This window comes from Pygocentrus nattereri, chromosome 10, assembly GCF_015220715.1.
Source record: "Pygocentrus nattereri isolate fPygNat1 chromosome 10, fPygNat1.pri, whole genome shotgun sequence".
NCBI classification, from domain to species: Eukaryota; Metazoa; Chordata; class Actinopteri; order Characiformes; family Serrasalmidae; genus Pygocentrus; species Pygocentrus nattereri.
Genome location: NC_051220.1, coordinates 847,501 through 865,000, shown reverse-complemented (window position 1 = coordinate 865,000; position 17,500 = coordinate 847,501). Strand labels below are relative to the sequence as shown.

At 44.7% G+C, this 17,500-nt stretch overlaps 1 protein-coding gene across 1 annotated transcript in view; it reads right to left on the bottom strand.

Annotated features, from left to right (window-relative positions):
• ush2a (Usher syndrome 2A (autosomal recessive, mild)) overlaps nt 1-17,500 on the bottom strand; it is a 387,029-nt gene that overhangs the window by 233,771 nt on the left and 135,758 nt on the right. The window contains exons 31-33 of the mRNA XM_037541699.1: nt 12,835-12,948; nt 10,784-10,945; nt 1-88 (exon numbers count right to left, since the gene is read on the bottom strand). The exon at nt 1-88 is cut by the window's left edge and continues 72 nt beyond it. Of these exons, the coding sequence (XP_037397596.1) occupies nt 1-88; nt 10,784-10,945; nt 12,835-12,948 (364 nt within the window). The remainder of the gene's footprint in view (nt 89-10,783; nt 10,946-12,834; nt 12,949-17,500) is intronic.

Below are 17,500 nucleotides of genomic sequence, written 5' to 3'. Positions count from 1 at the left end.
GTAAAGAGTGTGACCGCAGAGCTGTTCGTGCAGCCAGCCTCAGTGCAGGCACTCAGCAGCAGCTTGTGTGGAGTGTACACACCTAGATCTGAACACACACAGAGCACGGCGGTCAAATACACATGCATACAGCTCATGTAATAAGTATGTATTCATCATCATAAACATGTTTACAAACTGAACTGATGGGGAACAAAACTGCTCAGACACAATATTAAACTCTACACACCTGTAAAGACTAAAATGTTACACATAATACTTCAAAAATAAAAATGTTCTTGCAAACTGCAGCTGGTGTCTTCATATAGGACACTGCCTTTGGGTGTGAGGGGTATATTCCATTGACTACATGCAGTGGAAGCACATTAAACAACATCTCTTGTCACATTAAACTGTATCTCATGAAAGTGACTACGCCCCTCACATTTCTGCAGATGTGTTATTCTATCTTTTGATGGGACGTCACTGTAGAACTGAAACTCTGATATAAGTTAAAGTGGTCAGTGTGCAGCTTGTATAGCAGTGCAGATTCACTGTCCTCTGAAAAGAACAACACACAGACATTAATGTCTAAACAGCTGGCAGCACAAGTGAGTCCACCTCACAGTGAACGTGTCCAGATTGGGCTCAGTGTCACTATTTTGTGTGACCACCATTATTATCTTGCACTGCCTGAACCATCGTGGGCATGGAATTCACCAGAGCTGCACAGGCTGCTACTGGAATCCTCTTCCACTCCTCCATGATGACATCACGGAGCTGGTGGATGTTAGACACCTTGCCCTCCTCCTCCTCCCACTTGAGGAAGCCCCACAGGTGCTCAGTTGGGTTTAGCTGTGGAGACATACTTGGCCAGTCCATCACCTTTACTTTCAGCAGGGCAGTGGTCATCTTGGAGGTGTGTTTGGGTCATTGTCGAGTTGGAAAACTGCCATGCAGCTCAGTTTCCAAAGGGAGGGGATCAGGATCTGCTTCAGAACATCACAGTACATGGTCGAATTCATGTTTCCCCTCAGTGAACCGCAGCTCCCGAGTGCCGGCAGCACTCATGCAGCTCCAGACCCTGATGCTACCACCACCATGCTTGACTGTCGGCAAGAGACAGTAGTCTTGGTGCTCCTCACCAGGGCACCACCACACATGCTGGACACCATCTGAGCCAAACAAGTTTATCTTAGTCTTGTCAGACCACAGGACACAGTTCCAGTAATCCATGCTCTTGGACTGCTCGTCTTCAGCAAACTGTTTCCGGCCTTCAGAAGAGGCTTCCTTCTGGGATGACAGCCATGGAGACCAAGTTGATGCAGTGTGCGGCGTATGGTCTGAACACTGACAAGCTGACCTCCCACTTCTTCAACCTCTGCAGCACTCATATATATTTTGAAGCCAACCTCTGGATGTGACGCTGAACACCTGGACTCGGTCGACTCTGGCGAGGCCTTTATTCTGATGGATTAGTATTGTGGGTATGAGCACAGGTTGGGAATATGGCACAAATATAATATCAGGGTATTTTGAGATACTTAAAGCAATAAAGTTGCCTTAAAATTTAAAAAGTTAACAGAACAACCAAGTTAAAATATACACTACAGTGCTAAACAACGCAGCTGCAGATTTTAAATGCAAAAACCATGCTTGAAATCAAGCCGCCAACTGTCCAATTACTTTTGAGCCCCTAAAAGGGGGGTTCTGCATGAAAGCAGTTGCAATTCCGACTGTTCACCCAATCCCACATCTGCAAAGTGCAGCAGTAAGCAGTCGTGTTTTTGGATGTGTTTAAAAAAAAAAAAATCAACCTCTTTTAGAATTGTTTCGTAGCCCAGGCTGTGAACCGCCGTCTAATCCACTTCACATTAAAACGTCTGGGCGTGTTTGGGTTCAGGGAGCTGTTGTTGTGATAATCAGCCCTTTCCCGCTGGCCCTCTCCCTCCTCAGAGGACACACACACCAGCCTGCACTTCCACGCGGCTGAGCTCATCTGTTAACCGCTTGTACGGTGAAGCTGGAGTTTTCAAACCCAGGCTGAGAGCGACACGTTTCAAAGGGCATTCTTGACGGGAAGGAGGCTCTCTCCTTGAAGCGCTTGAAAGTGGTTTTACTGTCAAGGAACGAGGACGGGAAAAAAAGCGAGAGAATCCAGAATCACAGCAGGGGCGGCCAGCGAAGCTGAGCTAAGATATCCTGAAAGAAATTGGAATCCCTGGGTTTGGACTGCGCGGGGCGTGTGCGCATGCACGAGGCGAAGACGCAGCTCCGAAGCTTCTTATCATATCAGACCTTTACCTTCATCCTTCATCACAACCCGCAATGAACGCCATATCCCACTGAGTGAGACTGAAAATAACATCCAGCCACATGATGCGCCTCATAAAAAAAAGAAATTCCTTTCAAAGCCTCCCCGTCTGCTTTGTGTCTCAGCTTTCGGTCGTGATACACGTGTAGTCAGACGTCTTTATCTGTACAAGGCAAAGTTCTTTAAGGTGATCAGAGACGGCTGAGATTGCTCTGAGCTTTCAAAAGGAAAAATCCAGCGTGGTGCTTTCAAACCTTGACTAAAAAAACTAGGTGTGAAATGCGCTTAGGGTTTTCCGACTTCTGTCGAGGTATATTTGCATACAGTTCGCTGCTAAGAGAGGTGGAATGGAAAGAGTGATCATTATGAGGAGGACGAGAAAGCGGATCAACAGTCGTTAGCTAGAAACGCGTTATAAGAAATTATCTCCCCGCGCACGGACGCCCCAACCATTACTGTCAGGCAAGCTATAATTTTAAATCTGGCCGAGAGATGAAGACCTGTATTCCCATTGATTTGCCAATGCCGAGGCGGGAGACCCATTGATCTTTGCTTTTTACAACAAACACATTATTTTAAATCCACACCTCTTTCTATGTGGACACCTCTTCTGACGGAGCCACGGTAAGGAAAAATAAAACCCTGGAAACTGATGAATTACGCTTATGGCTGATTCCCTGCTGTGCTAAAATGAGAGTAAGGATTGACTGATATAGAATTTTTATGAAGATAAGAATAATTTGTAAATAACACCATGTTGTGGTCGGTCGGTCGCTCGGTCGGTCGCTCACTCGCCCAATCGCCCGCCCGGCCGCCCGGAACGGGGAAGAAAGGGGATTTAAGGGGCTTTGAACGTGGCGTGGTTGTTGGTGCCAGACGGGCTGGTCTGAGTATTTCAGAAACTGCTGATCTACTGGGATTTTCACGCTCAACCATCTCTAGGGTTCACAGAGAACGGTCCGAAAAAGAGGAAATGTCCAGTGAGTGGTCAGTTGTGTGGATGAAAATGCCTTGTTGATGTGAGAGGTCAGAGGAGAATGGGCAGACTGGTTCCAGATGATAGAAAGGCAGCAGGAACTCAAATAACCAACCAGAATCTCTGAGGAACGTTTCCAACACCTTGTTGAAAGTGTGGCACGAAGAATTAAGACAGTTCTGAAGGAAAAAGGGGGTCCAAGCTTTGACATTAACATCTGTCATGATGAATGACTTGAATTGAAAGGGAATGTAGTATTAGGAGTCTTTCCCAAGGACTTGACGGAAAGGGAGTTCTCGCATTCGGTGTTTTGGGTGCAGGAGAAATGAGCAACTTTGACAAATGAGTATTTCCAGAGGCTTGGCCTTGGCTTGCTGTGAGCTCCTGGTCAGCATTGGTGAGTAACTGCATTCGAGGAGAGACAAACCACAAACCGGCAACAGGGTGTTGGGTGCTCATTTCTCCTGTACCCAACATGGCGAATGTGAAAAACTCGTTTTCCGGCTATTGCTCAGACCTCGAGACGTTACGAGATAATCAGCGATTTTCACTTCATCTGTGCTCGTAATGCTTTGGCTCGATATTCCACATTTTCCATGCACTGAGCTTTAGTCACATGTTAAGTATATTCAGCTTTTAACACTTTCCGAAACATTTTTTACCCAACAGTCAGAGTGTGTGTGTGTGTGTGTGACTGTGCATGGCTGCCTGTGTGCACGGTGGGTGTGTGTGGGGGACGGGGGGGATGGGGATAGGCTGACATTTGAATGATTCATCTCAGAGTGAATATACCTGTCCTGAGTGTAAATTGGCCTTTTGGGGGCTCCCCCATCGTTTAGGCTTGACTCTCACCCTGGGGTCAAACAGCGGCAGGAGCCCTGAGCCTTTTAATAAAACATTGTGCGATGTTCACACACTGCCGCCAAGAGCAGAGGCTGCTGCTGCTACTGCTGCTGCAGGCCAGGCCAGCAGGAGCACACTGGGAGCAGCGAATAAAAAAGCCCAAACATAACAATAGCAGGCTGATGGCCTTTGTCTCATCCAGCAGAATGAAATATAGTAATACAACTGTGCCGCCTCAGAAGTGAACAGAGCCTCGGCCTTTCAGGGGTACTGATTAAATAAAGGAGGCGACGGCAGCCGTTTCCACGCTTAAGTTACCGAGTGTGTGTGAGAACTGATTTAATACACCGAATCCTCTTCTCATGATTTCCTTTACGTTTTGGACTCAGAATAAGCGTTACTGTTAGGATAAAATAAAGAGGCAGAGACGTCGAAAAGCTCTGTTTATGTATGTTTGTGTCGTTGCCTGTTCGTGGTTTGTCCCTCATCGGATCCCTGTCAGCAAGTATTCACCACTGCTGACTTGAGATGCTCTGACCCAGCTGTCTGGTCACGATTCGGCCTCATCAACGCCGCTCAGAGCCATTCGCGGACATTTTCAGTGGCCGACACTTCAGTCCATCTCTTGTTAAAACGCTACAATTCATACGTAAGTGCCAGGGATGCGCGAGTAGCTAAGTAACGCACTACTTGTTGTAACTAACTACACATTCGTGAAGCTGTCATGATCATTTTCGCTATAATTCCACTAGAGGCTTCAGGTGATCTGCACAAAATCTGAACCACAGAACGCGGTCGTTAACTGGGCTGGTGGCGACTGGGCATCCAGACTGAGCCGCAGACCGTTTGATCAAACGAACTACTAGGCTCAGCTCAGGGGTCGCAACCAAAACGTTGAGAAGAAAATGAAGAACAAAAATGAATCCACCTCAGGAGCCACAACATTTTATATCTGTTTGACCATCGTGGCTGTAAATAAGCCTCAGTATGTGCTGAAATAATATAAATATTATATAAATTATTAAATAATTTTGCTTTAATCTGCTTTAAGCTTAATCTCAGCTATAGCCGTGTTTCTCGCACCTCAGTCAGGAAACATTTCCAAAAGTAGAACAGTTTCTTGGAAAATGTCTCAACGAGGCTGAAGTCGCTTCTCATTCAGCGTCTTCTAGTTTGAATTGTCCTATTCCACCTTAAATGGTGCCTGAGGCCCCAGAAGGGGCCCACTGCTGCATCATTTAAGGTGGAACGGGGCAATTCAAACAAGGGGTCACCGAATGAGAAGTGACTTCAGCTTCACGACTTGGTGCTTGACAGTTTCTGGATGCAGATTAAACGCATAAGGAAACCAACTGAGTGCTTATAAACGCAAGCAAGTCCGTTCGTCTCAAAATCATCGATGTTCATCTTAAATCTGTGCCGTTTCCTGAGCTACTGGCTAGGCAATAATGTCTGCCTTGCTGTGTGTCCAGCAGTCTGTGTGTCAATCTTCAGGGTTAAGGGGAGAATGAGCAGTTCTACATTAACTCCAGGGTTAAAGACCATTTATTCTGAAAACTGGGTTTGAACTGTGTGTTATAGTTTTTACCTAAACATTTTTACCTAAAAATCCAATTCAACCTTGGAGCCGCATGTTGCAGAGCCCTGACTTTGCTAAAGTGGAAAAAAACAATTCCTATTATTAACAGTCCTGCGCTGTTAGCCAGCGTCACTGATGAGAATTTTAAGGCTAAAGTGTTGCTGAAGTTTAAGAAACAACTCTGAATGTCATGGCTGCCGTGTATCTTGCTATAAAAGTCTAAATTGGAGCAGTTTTATTTTAGCAGTCAAATCTGCACAAAAATGTTTGGTTTTTTTGTTGACTTTTGTTGGGAAAACCTGGAATGACTGACTTTGCCTTTCCTTTGTCTAATTTTTTGTTGGATATCACGCCTTTGATTTTTGATTACACTTAAACTCACTTTCTGGTGAACTTCTTGTATATTTGCAGCGGCACATGATTAAATGCAGTGTCTTGCTCACACAGTCAGTTGGGCTTGTTTGGTGTGTCAGGTGGAGATTCACAAACAGTCTGACAATCAAGCATTGAAAGCAGCTAAAAATGTGCGACTATTTTCAAAAAGCAGCTAAAAATGTGCGACTATTTTCAAAAAGCAGCTAAAAATAGCCACTACTTTTCAAAAAGCAGCTAAAAATAGCCACTACTTTTCAAAAAGCAGCTAAAAATAGCCACTACTTTTCAAAAAGTAGCCAAAAATAGCCACTACTTTTCAAAAAGTAGCCAAAAAGTAGCCACTACTTTTCAAAAAGCAGCTAAAAATAGCCACTACTTTTCAAAAAGCAGCTAAAAATAGCCACTACTTTTCAAAAAGTAGCCAAAAAGTAGCCACTACTTTTCAAAAAGCAGCTAAAAGTAGCCACTACTTTTCAAAAAGCAGCTAAAAGTAGCCACTACTTTTCAAAAAGCAGCTAAAAGTAGCCACTACTTTTCAAAAAGTAGCCAAAAAGTAGCCATGTGCATCAGGGTCAATGGAAACAAAGAAAAGCTGCAATTCCAACATTTAAAAACCACCCAGTTCACTGTGGATCAGATGGTTTGCTGCGGCCACGTCGCACCGTTTGTGCCTTAAAGACGAGGAAGTTCACTGTAAGTCGCTATGCAGAAGATCAGGGCTGCTCGGTGCTCCTGCATACGTGATGATTCAAAGAGCTCCTCCAAAACAGCCCCTGTGTGTCGACGAGCCCCTCTGTCTGCTTCTTCGTTTCATCTGCTCTTTATGACAGCTAAACGCTGCTCAAAGCATCCTCCCCTGGGTAGGGCTGGGTAGCTCCCTTCTCTTTCAAATGCTAATCCGCCTCCACTTATTGTTTTCTTTCGCTATTCATGCTCTTCTTCTGAGTAAACATGAGTGTAAGGGAACAGACACACCAATGTACCTCAGCTGCTACAGACCTGGGTTTTTAAACAGACCCATTCACCTTATAATGTGGATTTACATCAGGGCTTTAGAAGAGTATCCACAACTAAACTCCGGATGCTTTCATAAACACATTCCAGAAGAGGAGCGCCGTCACGGTACGCTGCGTCTCTGAACCTGGAACTCTACAGGACCAGGAACAGCGTTTAAATGTACTCTAATGTACATTATTACAACAAGAACTACTACATAAAGGGCAAATTATGTTATTAAACGCTAGTTTTGTGCTGTGATATTAATCCATACACAGACACTTTACTTCAGTGCGGTGATTACCTGCTGTTACCTGCACCTCCTCGTCATTACTGCCTCGTTACTCCATCCCAGGATGGATGTCACTGCACGTTTGTATATTTCTAGGTGTATAATTGTATTTGAAGACAGGCTTTTTTGTATGTATATATTCTTATTTTCTACTGAATCACCCTTATTATTATTATTATTATTATTATTATTATTATTATTATTATTATAACTGTGCTGTGTGACTCATACTGGCTGCAAACTTTCCTTCGAGATCAATAAAGTGTCTGTCTGTCTGTCTGTCTATCTATTTCTCTGTCTGTCTCTCGGTCTATCCATTTATCTCTCAGTCTGTCTGCCTGTATGCCAGCCTGTCTGTCTGTCTCTCTCTCTCTCAGCCTGTCTGTCTGTCTGTCTCTCTATCTCTCAGCCTGCCTGTCTGTCTGTCTCTCTATCTCTCAGCCTGCCTGTCTGTCTGTCTCTCTATCTCTCAGCCTGCCTGTCTGTCTGTCTCTCTATCTCTCAGCCTGCCTGTCTGTCTGTCTCTCTATCTCTCAGCCTGTCTGTCTGTCTGTCTCTCTATCTCTCAGCCTGTCTGTCTCTCTGTCTCTCAGCCTGTCTGTTTCTCTGTCTGTCTCTCTGCCTGTCTGTTTCTCTGTCTGTCTCTCTATCTCTCAGCCTGTCTGTCTGTCTGTCTCTCTATCTCTCAGCCTGTCTGTCTGTCTGTCTCTCTTTCTCTCAGCCTGTCTGTCTCTCTTTCTCTCAGCCTGTCTGTCTGTCTGTCTGTCTCTCAGCCTGTCTGTTTCTCTGTCTGTCTCTCTATCTCTCAGCCTGTCTGTCTCTCTTTCTCTCAGCCTGTCTGTCTGTCTGTCTCTCTGCCTGTCTGTTTCTCTGTCTGTCTCTCTATCTCTCAGCCTGTCTGTTTCTCTGTCTGTCTCTCTATCTCTCAGCCTGTCTGTTTCTCTGTCTGTCTCTCTATCTCTCAGCCTGTCTGTTTCTCTGTCTGTCTCTCTCTATCTCTCAGCCTGTCTGTTTCTCTGTCTGTCTCTCTATCTCTCAGCCTGTCTGTTTCTCTGTCTGTCTCTCTATCTCTCAGCCTGTCTGTTTCTCTGTCTGTCTCTCTATCTCTCAGCCTGTCTGTTTCTCTGTCTGTCTCTCTATCTCTCAGCCTGTCTGTTTCTCTGTCTGTCTGTCTATCTCTCAGCCTGTCTGTTTCTCTGTCTGTCTCTCTTTCTCTCAGCCTGTCTGTTTCTCTGTCTGTCTCTCTTTCTCTCAGCCTGTCTGTTTCTCTGTCTGTCTCTCTATCTCTCAGCCTGTCTGTTTCTCTGTCTGTCTCTCTATCTCTCAGCCTGTCTGTTTCTCTGTCTGTCTCTCTATCTCTCAGCCTGTCTGTTTCTCTGTCTGTCTCTCTATCTCTCAGCCTGTCTGTTTCTCTGTCTGTCTCTCTATCTCTCAGCCTGTCTGTTTCTCTGTCTGTCTCTCTATCTCTCAGCCTGTCTGTTTCTCTGTCTGTCTCTCTATCTCTCAGCCTGTCTGTTTCTCTGTCTGTCTCTCTATCTCTCAGCCTGTCTGTTTCTCTGTCTGTCTCTCTATCTCTCAGCCTGTCTGTTTCTCTGTCTGTCTCTCTATCTCTCAGCCTGTCTGTTTCTCTGTCTGTCTCTCTATCTCTCAGCCTGTCTGTTTCTCTGTCTGTCTCTCTATCTCTCAGCCTGTCTGTTTCTCTGTCTGTCTCTCTATCTCTCAGCCTGTCTGTTTCTCTGTCTGTCTCTCTATCTCTCAGCCTGTCTGTTTCTCTGTCTGTCTCTCTACCTCTCAGCCTGTCTGTTTCTCTGTCTGTCTCTCTATCTCTCAGCCTGTCTGTTTCTCTGTCTGTCTCTCTATCTCTCAGCCTGTCTGTTTCTCTGTCTGTCTCTCTATCTCTCAGCCTGTCTGTTTCTCTGTCTGTCTCTCTATCTGTCTCTCTATCTCTCAGCCTGTCTGTTTCTCTGTCTGTCTCTCTATCTCTCAGCCTGTCTGTTTCTCTGTCTGTCTCTCTTTCTCTCAGCCTCTCTGTTTCTCTGTCTGTCTCTCTATCTCTCAGCCTGTCTGTTTCTCTGTCTGTCTCTCTATCTGTCTTTGACTCTCTGTCTGATCATCTATCTCTCAGTCTGTCTGCCTGTCTGTCTTATCTCTCCATTTCTGGCTCAGGGAAAAGGATCCTGGGAAATTGTTGAGACCGTATGTAAACAGCACAGAGTGGCATTTGCTCGTTTACAGACGCCCAGCACACGCGACTCAGCGCTGCATGTTTTCTCAGGCGACGTCTCAGGATCCTTCCTTTTTATCGATGATGAATGAGTTCCATATAACTGAAAAGCGAGACGTTCTACATTGACTTGCACTGTAAATATAAACATAACCAGAACAGCCAACATGAAAATTATGTTTTTTAGTTTTTTTTTCAAATTTTGGAAATTTTTCCCAAAAAAAAAAAAAAAACCCTGATGGCCAATGGCCCCCTAGCATTACCACCACAGCCCACTTTTTGCCCCTACCCATTGTTTTCAAGTGTCGCCCCTTGTTCCTGAGCTACAGGGCAGTGGTTGAGATCTTCCTCTGAAATGAGACCCTCTAATAAAAGAGCATCACTTCATTAACAGCTACTAGCGCCGCTCTGTAGGCGACCCTGCCCGTCTGCAGGGACAGCAGAGGAGGGGAAAGTTCAGCTCCTCACTGCTGGGCTTTAGTTACATTTAGGGATCATACGCCTTCAAAGAGGGGGGCAGTTATTTAGTATCACCCCCCTAATTCTTCAGTGATATGAAGCTGAAGTCAGAGATTCTCCAGATTCTTGTTAGAATTTTCCCGTTCCACCTTAAATGGAGCAGCAATTACGTTCTGGCGCTTCAGGTGTCAGAACTGCTGGACTATTTAAGGTGGAACGGGAAAGTTAGCGAGCTAGCTACCGAGACATTAGCATGCTATTAGTGATTTTTATGCTTGTTATGAAGAAAAACGACCAAAATCCACTGAAACCACATTAAACTAAGATAAAACGGTGGTGATCGTGATTTAACAGAGGAAATTCTCACATTTGTGGGTTTCTCTGGTCTCTTGTTCTCCGTCTCGCCGGTTTCTCTGTTTTTCTCATCTCTCTCTGTTTGGAGTCTCTGAAAAACCTCCGTTTGGAGGGTCATGTAGCCCCAACACTTCACCCCACCCCTCTATCTCAGCAAGAATCGGGACGCCCTACACCCAGAACGTGAACATGCAGAACAGAGGGCTGAGGGCTGAGCGGTAGGGGCGAGGGCTGAAATGGGACTCAATACGTCCTGGTGTCAATCTTAACTACTAGAAAGTCTTGACTCAGACTTGATGTCTAGTTCTCGGCCTTTAGTCTTTAAACTAGGTAGATTGTTTACTAATGACAAAAAAACAAAGGTCTGGTCAAAAAAGACAGCGGTCACTTACCAGTGATGTTGAAGGCAGTGTCATTGCCTTGGTAGATCAACTTGCTGTCCTTGTACAGGGTGAAGTGGGTGATGATGCCGTTGGGTTTTTGAGGGGGGTCCCAGTACAGAGAGAGAGAGTCTGGGTGTGGAACTGCATTAGGGGGAAGGACTTCCTCAGGAGCTACGAAAGGAGTGACATGAAGTCAATATATAGCTGAGAGACTCTGGGCCTCTGTATTCCTAAAAAAGGATTTCAAGGAATTTCCAGACGGTCAGCTGTTCTGATATTCCATTACACTAGAAGGACAATAAAACAGTAGGTCCAACAAACGAACATGGTTAAGGATAAAAGGGATGAAAGCCTGCTGGAAAACTTCCATGACCTCACACAGTTCTATGCAATGTTTGCCCAAATGACGATTTTCTAAGTGGAAATAAGTTACACAGCAACACACTTCTGGACGTTTATTGATGTTTTATTACCACTGTCTATTGGCTTAATTCAGCATAATAAAATATATATAAATGTGGAAGTTACGGCACATTTTACATTTTTTTTTTCCATGTTCACTATTTTGAATAAAAAGGATGTTTATTTGTTTAATATGTTAATCAGAAAAATGTAATTTAAGTTTTTTTCCCTGTAGAGGAGGTGTTAACATGTTTTTACTTAGAAAATCAACAAAACGTGGAATTGGACGGTTGAAACGTCAAAATATCTCTCCTAAATATTTTATTTCACGCTTTGCAGGACGACTGACTACTTCTCTCATTTTTAACACAGCTTGCAGATTTAAGTAAGCTGTACGTAACCGAGTCGTACATAAACATGCCAGAGATATTTACAATAGGTTCTCCAGGGTCTAGTGGCTTTTAATAAGGAGGGAATTAATAAGAACGTGTTTCACGTTTCAGTCCAGCACGACACAGACCACCTTTCTGTCGCAGGGCGAATTAAACAACACATTTTGAACACGGAGAAGTTTTAAGAATAAAGTAGCGCCTACATCAAAGAGGGAGCCGATGTTCAAAGTTCTGAAGCGCAGGATCAATACAGTAATTTCACTTTTTGTAATCAAGTCCACATCAAATTGATTTTTTCACTCTACAATGACCCCCAATGTCATACTATCTCTTAAACAAGGCAATTTAGCCCAACTTAGATTAATGCACGACCTGGAAAAGCTGCCCACATATTTCACTCCACTCACAACCTGCCAAAAAAAAGAGAGATGTTTCAAACTATTTAAAGCGCCGGGCAGAACAGAGCTACTTTTATTTGCAAATGGCTCTGAGACAGAGAAAATAATTGCTGCTGACAATTAATCTGTCTTTATTCCTGCTGTTTCATGTAGGAGAGGGGTTCAGTCAATGGACATGACACTTGTTCTCCTCAGACTACAGAAAAAGCTTCTTTGTCTTGCCTGTGGAGTCAGACAGACGCAGCGGTAATAAAGAATGAGTGCAGAAGAGTTGAAAGAGAGAGGAGAGCGCTCGTTTGCTCTCCGCAGCGTTTCCTTCGCGAGAGCAGCCGTGCACACCCTCGCCGTCGCCGAACGCGTGGAAATGGAGCGCTTGGTTCTCCGTTTCATACTTGTGGCCATACAATCAATTCTTTTTAGCCCGCCGACTGTCTTTAGATTTACTTCTCTGGCGAAGTGAAATGAAGAAAGCTTTCATTAATCTTGCAGATGCCTCCCATTAATGACAAGGCTCTCGCATGAACAATGTAACAGCAATTAAAAAGGCCATTCATCTGCATTACAGCTATTAAAGATGCATGTAATTAAAAGAGGCAAAGAGTTTGATTCATTCGCCCATTCGGCCCCCACCCCCAACACACTCTTAAATCCACCCTCTATAACCCAGAGACCCCCAAAAAGGGGGGAAAAAATCTGAATAAAATAAAAAAATAAAATAAAACCGAGCAATTACAGGCTGGCCACGCACTTTCTCATCAAATTAGTTTGGAGTTTTCGAGCAAATGGCTCGACACCATTCGCGCCCCTCTCTGCGCTTTTATTATTCATCAAAGAAATGTGCGAGTCAGGACCCTCTAAATGACTTTACCCTCTTGCGGAGTGGTGAGGCTGGTGGAGCGCGCGCTCTCTCTGCAGCCGGCCTGAGTGCACGCCGTTAGGGTAATACTGTAGCTGCTAAAAGGAGCCAGGCCACTTAATGTTCCTGTAACAGAGGAGAGAGAGAGAGAGAACACAGAGAGAGAGAGAGAGAGAGAGAGAGAGAGAGAGAGAGAGAGAGAGAGAGAACATAGAGAGAGAGAGAGAGGGAGAGAGAGAGAGAGAGAGAGAGAGAGAGAGAGAGAGAGAGGGAGAGGGAGAGAGAGAGAGAGAGAGAGAGAGAGAGAGAGAGAGAGAGAGGGAGAGAGAGAGAACAGAGAGAGAGAGAGAGAGAGAGACAGAGAGAGAGAGAGAGAGAGAGAGAGAGAGAGAGAGAGAGAACATAGAGAGAGAGAGAGAGGGAGAGAGAGAGAGAGAGAGAGAGAGAGAGAGAGGGAGAGGGAGAGAGAGAGACAGAGAGAGAGAGAGAGAGAGAACAGAACAGAGAGAGAGAGAGAGAGAGAGAGAGAGAGAGAGAGAGAGAGAGAGGGAGAGAGAGAGAGAGAGAGAGAGAACAGAGAGAGAGAAGAGAGAGAGTGTGGGAGAGAGAGAGAGGGAGAGAGAGAGAGAGAGAGACGTAGAGAGAGAGAGAGAGAGACAGAGAGAGAGAGAGGGGGAGAGAGAGAGAGAGAGAGAGAGACAGCGAGATAGAGAGAGAGAGAGAGAGAGAGAGGGAGAAGCAAATGTCACTCTTTTCACTTCCATATTTCAAAAAGAGTAGCCGCTCTTCCTGCAACGCTATGAGACTTAATGCAATGACTTTTCAAACACAGCATAATTTAAGCATCACTTCCGATAACCGCCCTACATTTAAACAGACTTTATTAATCATCACACGGAGGGTAAAGTGACGCCAGGCTTTCCCGATCAGACACTAATGACGGTATTTAATGGACGGTGTGGGCCGCAGTGTTTAAAGGCGGTCTCCAGCCTGATTCGAGAAGCTCTTCTCCCAGCTCCCCTTTAACCCTGTAATGATCAATGAAATCTAGGGGTTCACCTCTAAAACCAGCACTTTCATAAAAGACCTCAGCAGATACAGGGTAGAATAAATTAAATAAATAAATAATGAAAGGACTGAGATCTGCAGAAATAAGATTGGAGCTTTCCTCACCAAAGCTTGTACATGGGGACATTCAAACTATGAATAATTAGACAGATCGATTAATAAATGGATGGGTAGATAGACAGGGCCGGCTTTACCTAATAAGCGACATAAGCAGCAGCGGTCGCCAGAGGGCCCCCTAACAACTTCTGGGTTATTACTGTACCATGGTGTTGGGTAAAAATGCTTGGGTGAGGTGAAAAAGGCTACTGGAAAAGGAAAAGGCTTAAAGATAAAAGGATGTTAAGGCAGATAAGGGTGGCTTTATTTTGGTTAGCACTAGATCTTATCAGGTGAGCGCAAGATACCTTTTGTGAGCACCAGACACTATTTGGTGAGTGCCAGATATCATCAAGCTAGCGCCAGATACTATTGAGCGAGCAACATATTCTATCAGATGGTCCCCAGATACTATCAGGTGAGCACCAGATACTATTTGGTGAGCACCACATATGTGAGCGCCAGATGTTAACAAATTAGCACCAGATACTACTGAGTGAGCAACATATACTACATGATGGTCCCCAGATACTATCAGGTGAGCACCACATATCATGTGAGCACCAGATATTATCAAGTTAGCGCCAGATACTATTGAGTGAGCAACATATTCTATCAGATGGTCCCCAGATACTATCAGGTGAGCACCAGATACTTTTTGGTGAGTATCGGACATTATCAGGTGAGCACATGACTGTGTCTACAGCATTTTATCATTTTCAGAGGCTGTAGAGTTTCTTCAGTGTTCAAATGGATTACAGCTACGAATGATATGGAATACGATCTGGGTCTGATCCATGATCGTCCAGTCCCATTAGCCAGACAGACTGACAGACAGCTGGACAGACTTTGCTTGTTGGCAAATCTGCAAAAGACCAAAAACGAAACGCTCGCTGATGAAAAAGGGCTCTCGTTTCTTGTTTTCTGCTTTGACACCACGCACTGTTAATAGAGCCTGGCCATAAATTAAAACAAAGGACTTCCAAAAAGCACAGCCTAGAATTATTTTTCACTCTTTAAAATCAGGATTTATTTATTGATTTATCATCCAAAATAAAGGCAGAGTCCTTTTAACGGTGGGTGTGCGCGTGCGAATGTGAGAGTGAGTGGCTTTTTGGCCAGCTTCCATGCTAATCTGCACTCACGTGCCAGGCTAATCTCGGCGCGGGACAGATCGCTGTCAGAGCTAGAAAGTAAACACTACGGCGCGGTCGTAACTGGGCAGGTGTCTCCAGGGGTTTTTTTTCCCCCGTCCGATGTCTTTTAATTCAATTAAGAGGCTGACCCACGCCATTCTCATTACCCACTCATTTGCTTTCTGGGTTTTTATCTGCCTGTGTAATTCTGCTTTTGGTGTCACGGCTATCATAAATTAGCAAGGCTTAGCCTCGCACTGTTTGAAGTGTGCCAAGAAGAGGGTAAAAAAAAAGAAAGGATCTTCCCACTTTGCCTGGAGACAGAGTGGAGATTGGCTATCTCTAAGCAGCATCTCTGCTCGGAGATTACACATTCATCTGATGTTACGAAGCATTTTCACAAAGTAAGTAGGCAAGGGCCCACACCTCATTCACACTAATCAGCCTCTACTCAACATCGGCCTCTGTCCAGACACTGACTGGTCACTTTGGAACAAAAAAAAGAAGATAAAACATGCTGACCCCCATTTAGAGTACGCATAGGGCGAAAGATTATTAGCCAGTGTCAAGAACAATCTTAACGCCGTAACATCGTCCTTCCACATGCAATCAAGCTCACGGTCCTGAGTGGGAATTAGGGGTGGGCAATGTGGTCATATCATGATAAATTAAGTCATATACATCACGGGGAACATCGATACCTGTGGAGCGCTGTCTAACTGCATGCATCATACAACAGACAGGTTTAGACCTATTATAGGGAGCCTGTAAATAACAATAACCGGCGTACCTATGATTTTTATCTGACATCATATTAGAGTTGCCCACCATACTGATGACCTACACCGGCCAGACTGGGTTAGGCACCTGAGAAAATTGGATTTAAACTATTTATATGGGCAGTCAATGCATATTTGTTCAGGACACTAAAAAAATAATATTGATACAATAAATAGAGATTTTATGTATGACAGTGTGTTCGCTTAACCATTGCCTAATCTCTTCTCATCAAATAAAATCACATCTGTCACATCATTACCTAGTTAGGGACACACACGGACACACACATATATACATATAATGTGTGTGTGTGTGTGTGTGTGTGTGTGTATGTGTATATATATATATATATATATATATATATATATATATATATATATATATATATATATATATATATATACACACACACACACACACACACATATATACACACATACATATATACATACACACACACACACACACGCACACACTTCAAAGGAGAAGGAAAAAAACCTACTTCACTTTTAATGTAAGTCAATGGAACCGGACGTCTTTCCTAGTCATGAAATTTAGACACAATGTAAAGGCCAACAGACATTTTCAAATCATGTCAAAAACTGAAAATGACAAAAATGGAGATACGAGGTTTTGTTCCGACAACAGCGATATATAAGACATGCACTAGTACTGCACTGTTTCCAATGTACAGCTGTTATGAAAAAAAACTTGGTGAATGAAATAAAACTATGAAATGTGCTGCTGTCCACATTTCCATATGTGCAGTTAGTCTGAGGGAGATGAGGGAGATGCAGGTACTCAGGGGACAGAACGCTGAAAACCTTCCACAGGGCAGCCCAGTCTCATCTGTAGTCGTGGTCCAACACCTGGTCTGGCTAAACGCGACTCCATTATGTTAAGCGTGCTGTTGATGGTCTGGGTGATGATGGCTGAAGAGAGGTCTGCACTGGACCTCACTGGATCATTCTGAGCACTGCAGTGACACTGACGTGGTGGTGGTGGTGTGTTAGCACGTGTTGCCCTGGTACAAGTCACAGCAGTTCTACTTGTGACGCCTCCCTCCGGTCCCGCTGTTAATGCTTCCCAGGCTCCGGACTCCATTTCCCAGAACACCCCACCTGATCACGTGATCCCAGATCTCCCTCACATGACTCTCCGCCAGCTCCCTCACCTATTTGGGTGCTGGAGCCTATTCCAGTGGTCATCGGGCAGAAGGCAGGATACACCCTGGACAGGTCACCAGTCCATCACAGAGCAGACAGACAGACATTCACACCAAGGGGCAATGTAGCATGTCCAATTAGCCTGACTGCATGTCTTTGGACTGTGGGAGGAAACCGGAGATCCCGGAGGAAACCCACGCAGACACGGGGAGAACATGCACCGTCCACACAGAGAGGACCCCGGTCACCACGCCGCCCCTTTGTCTTCTGACTCTGGACTGTTTGACCTTGATTTTGGAATCTGCCTTTGCTAATAAAGACGTTTTACTTCATTTGGGTCTGCAAGCGTCTGACTTCTGTCCAAACCTGAGACTACTGCGGCAGTCATGGGCAGGAAACTAGGGAACCAGCCCTGTGACCTGAAGGTCGTCG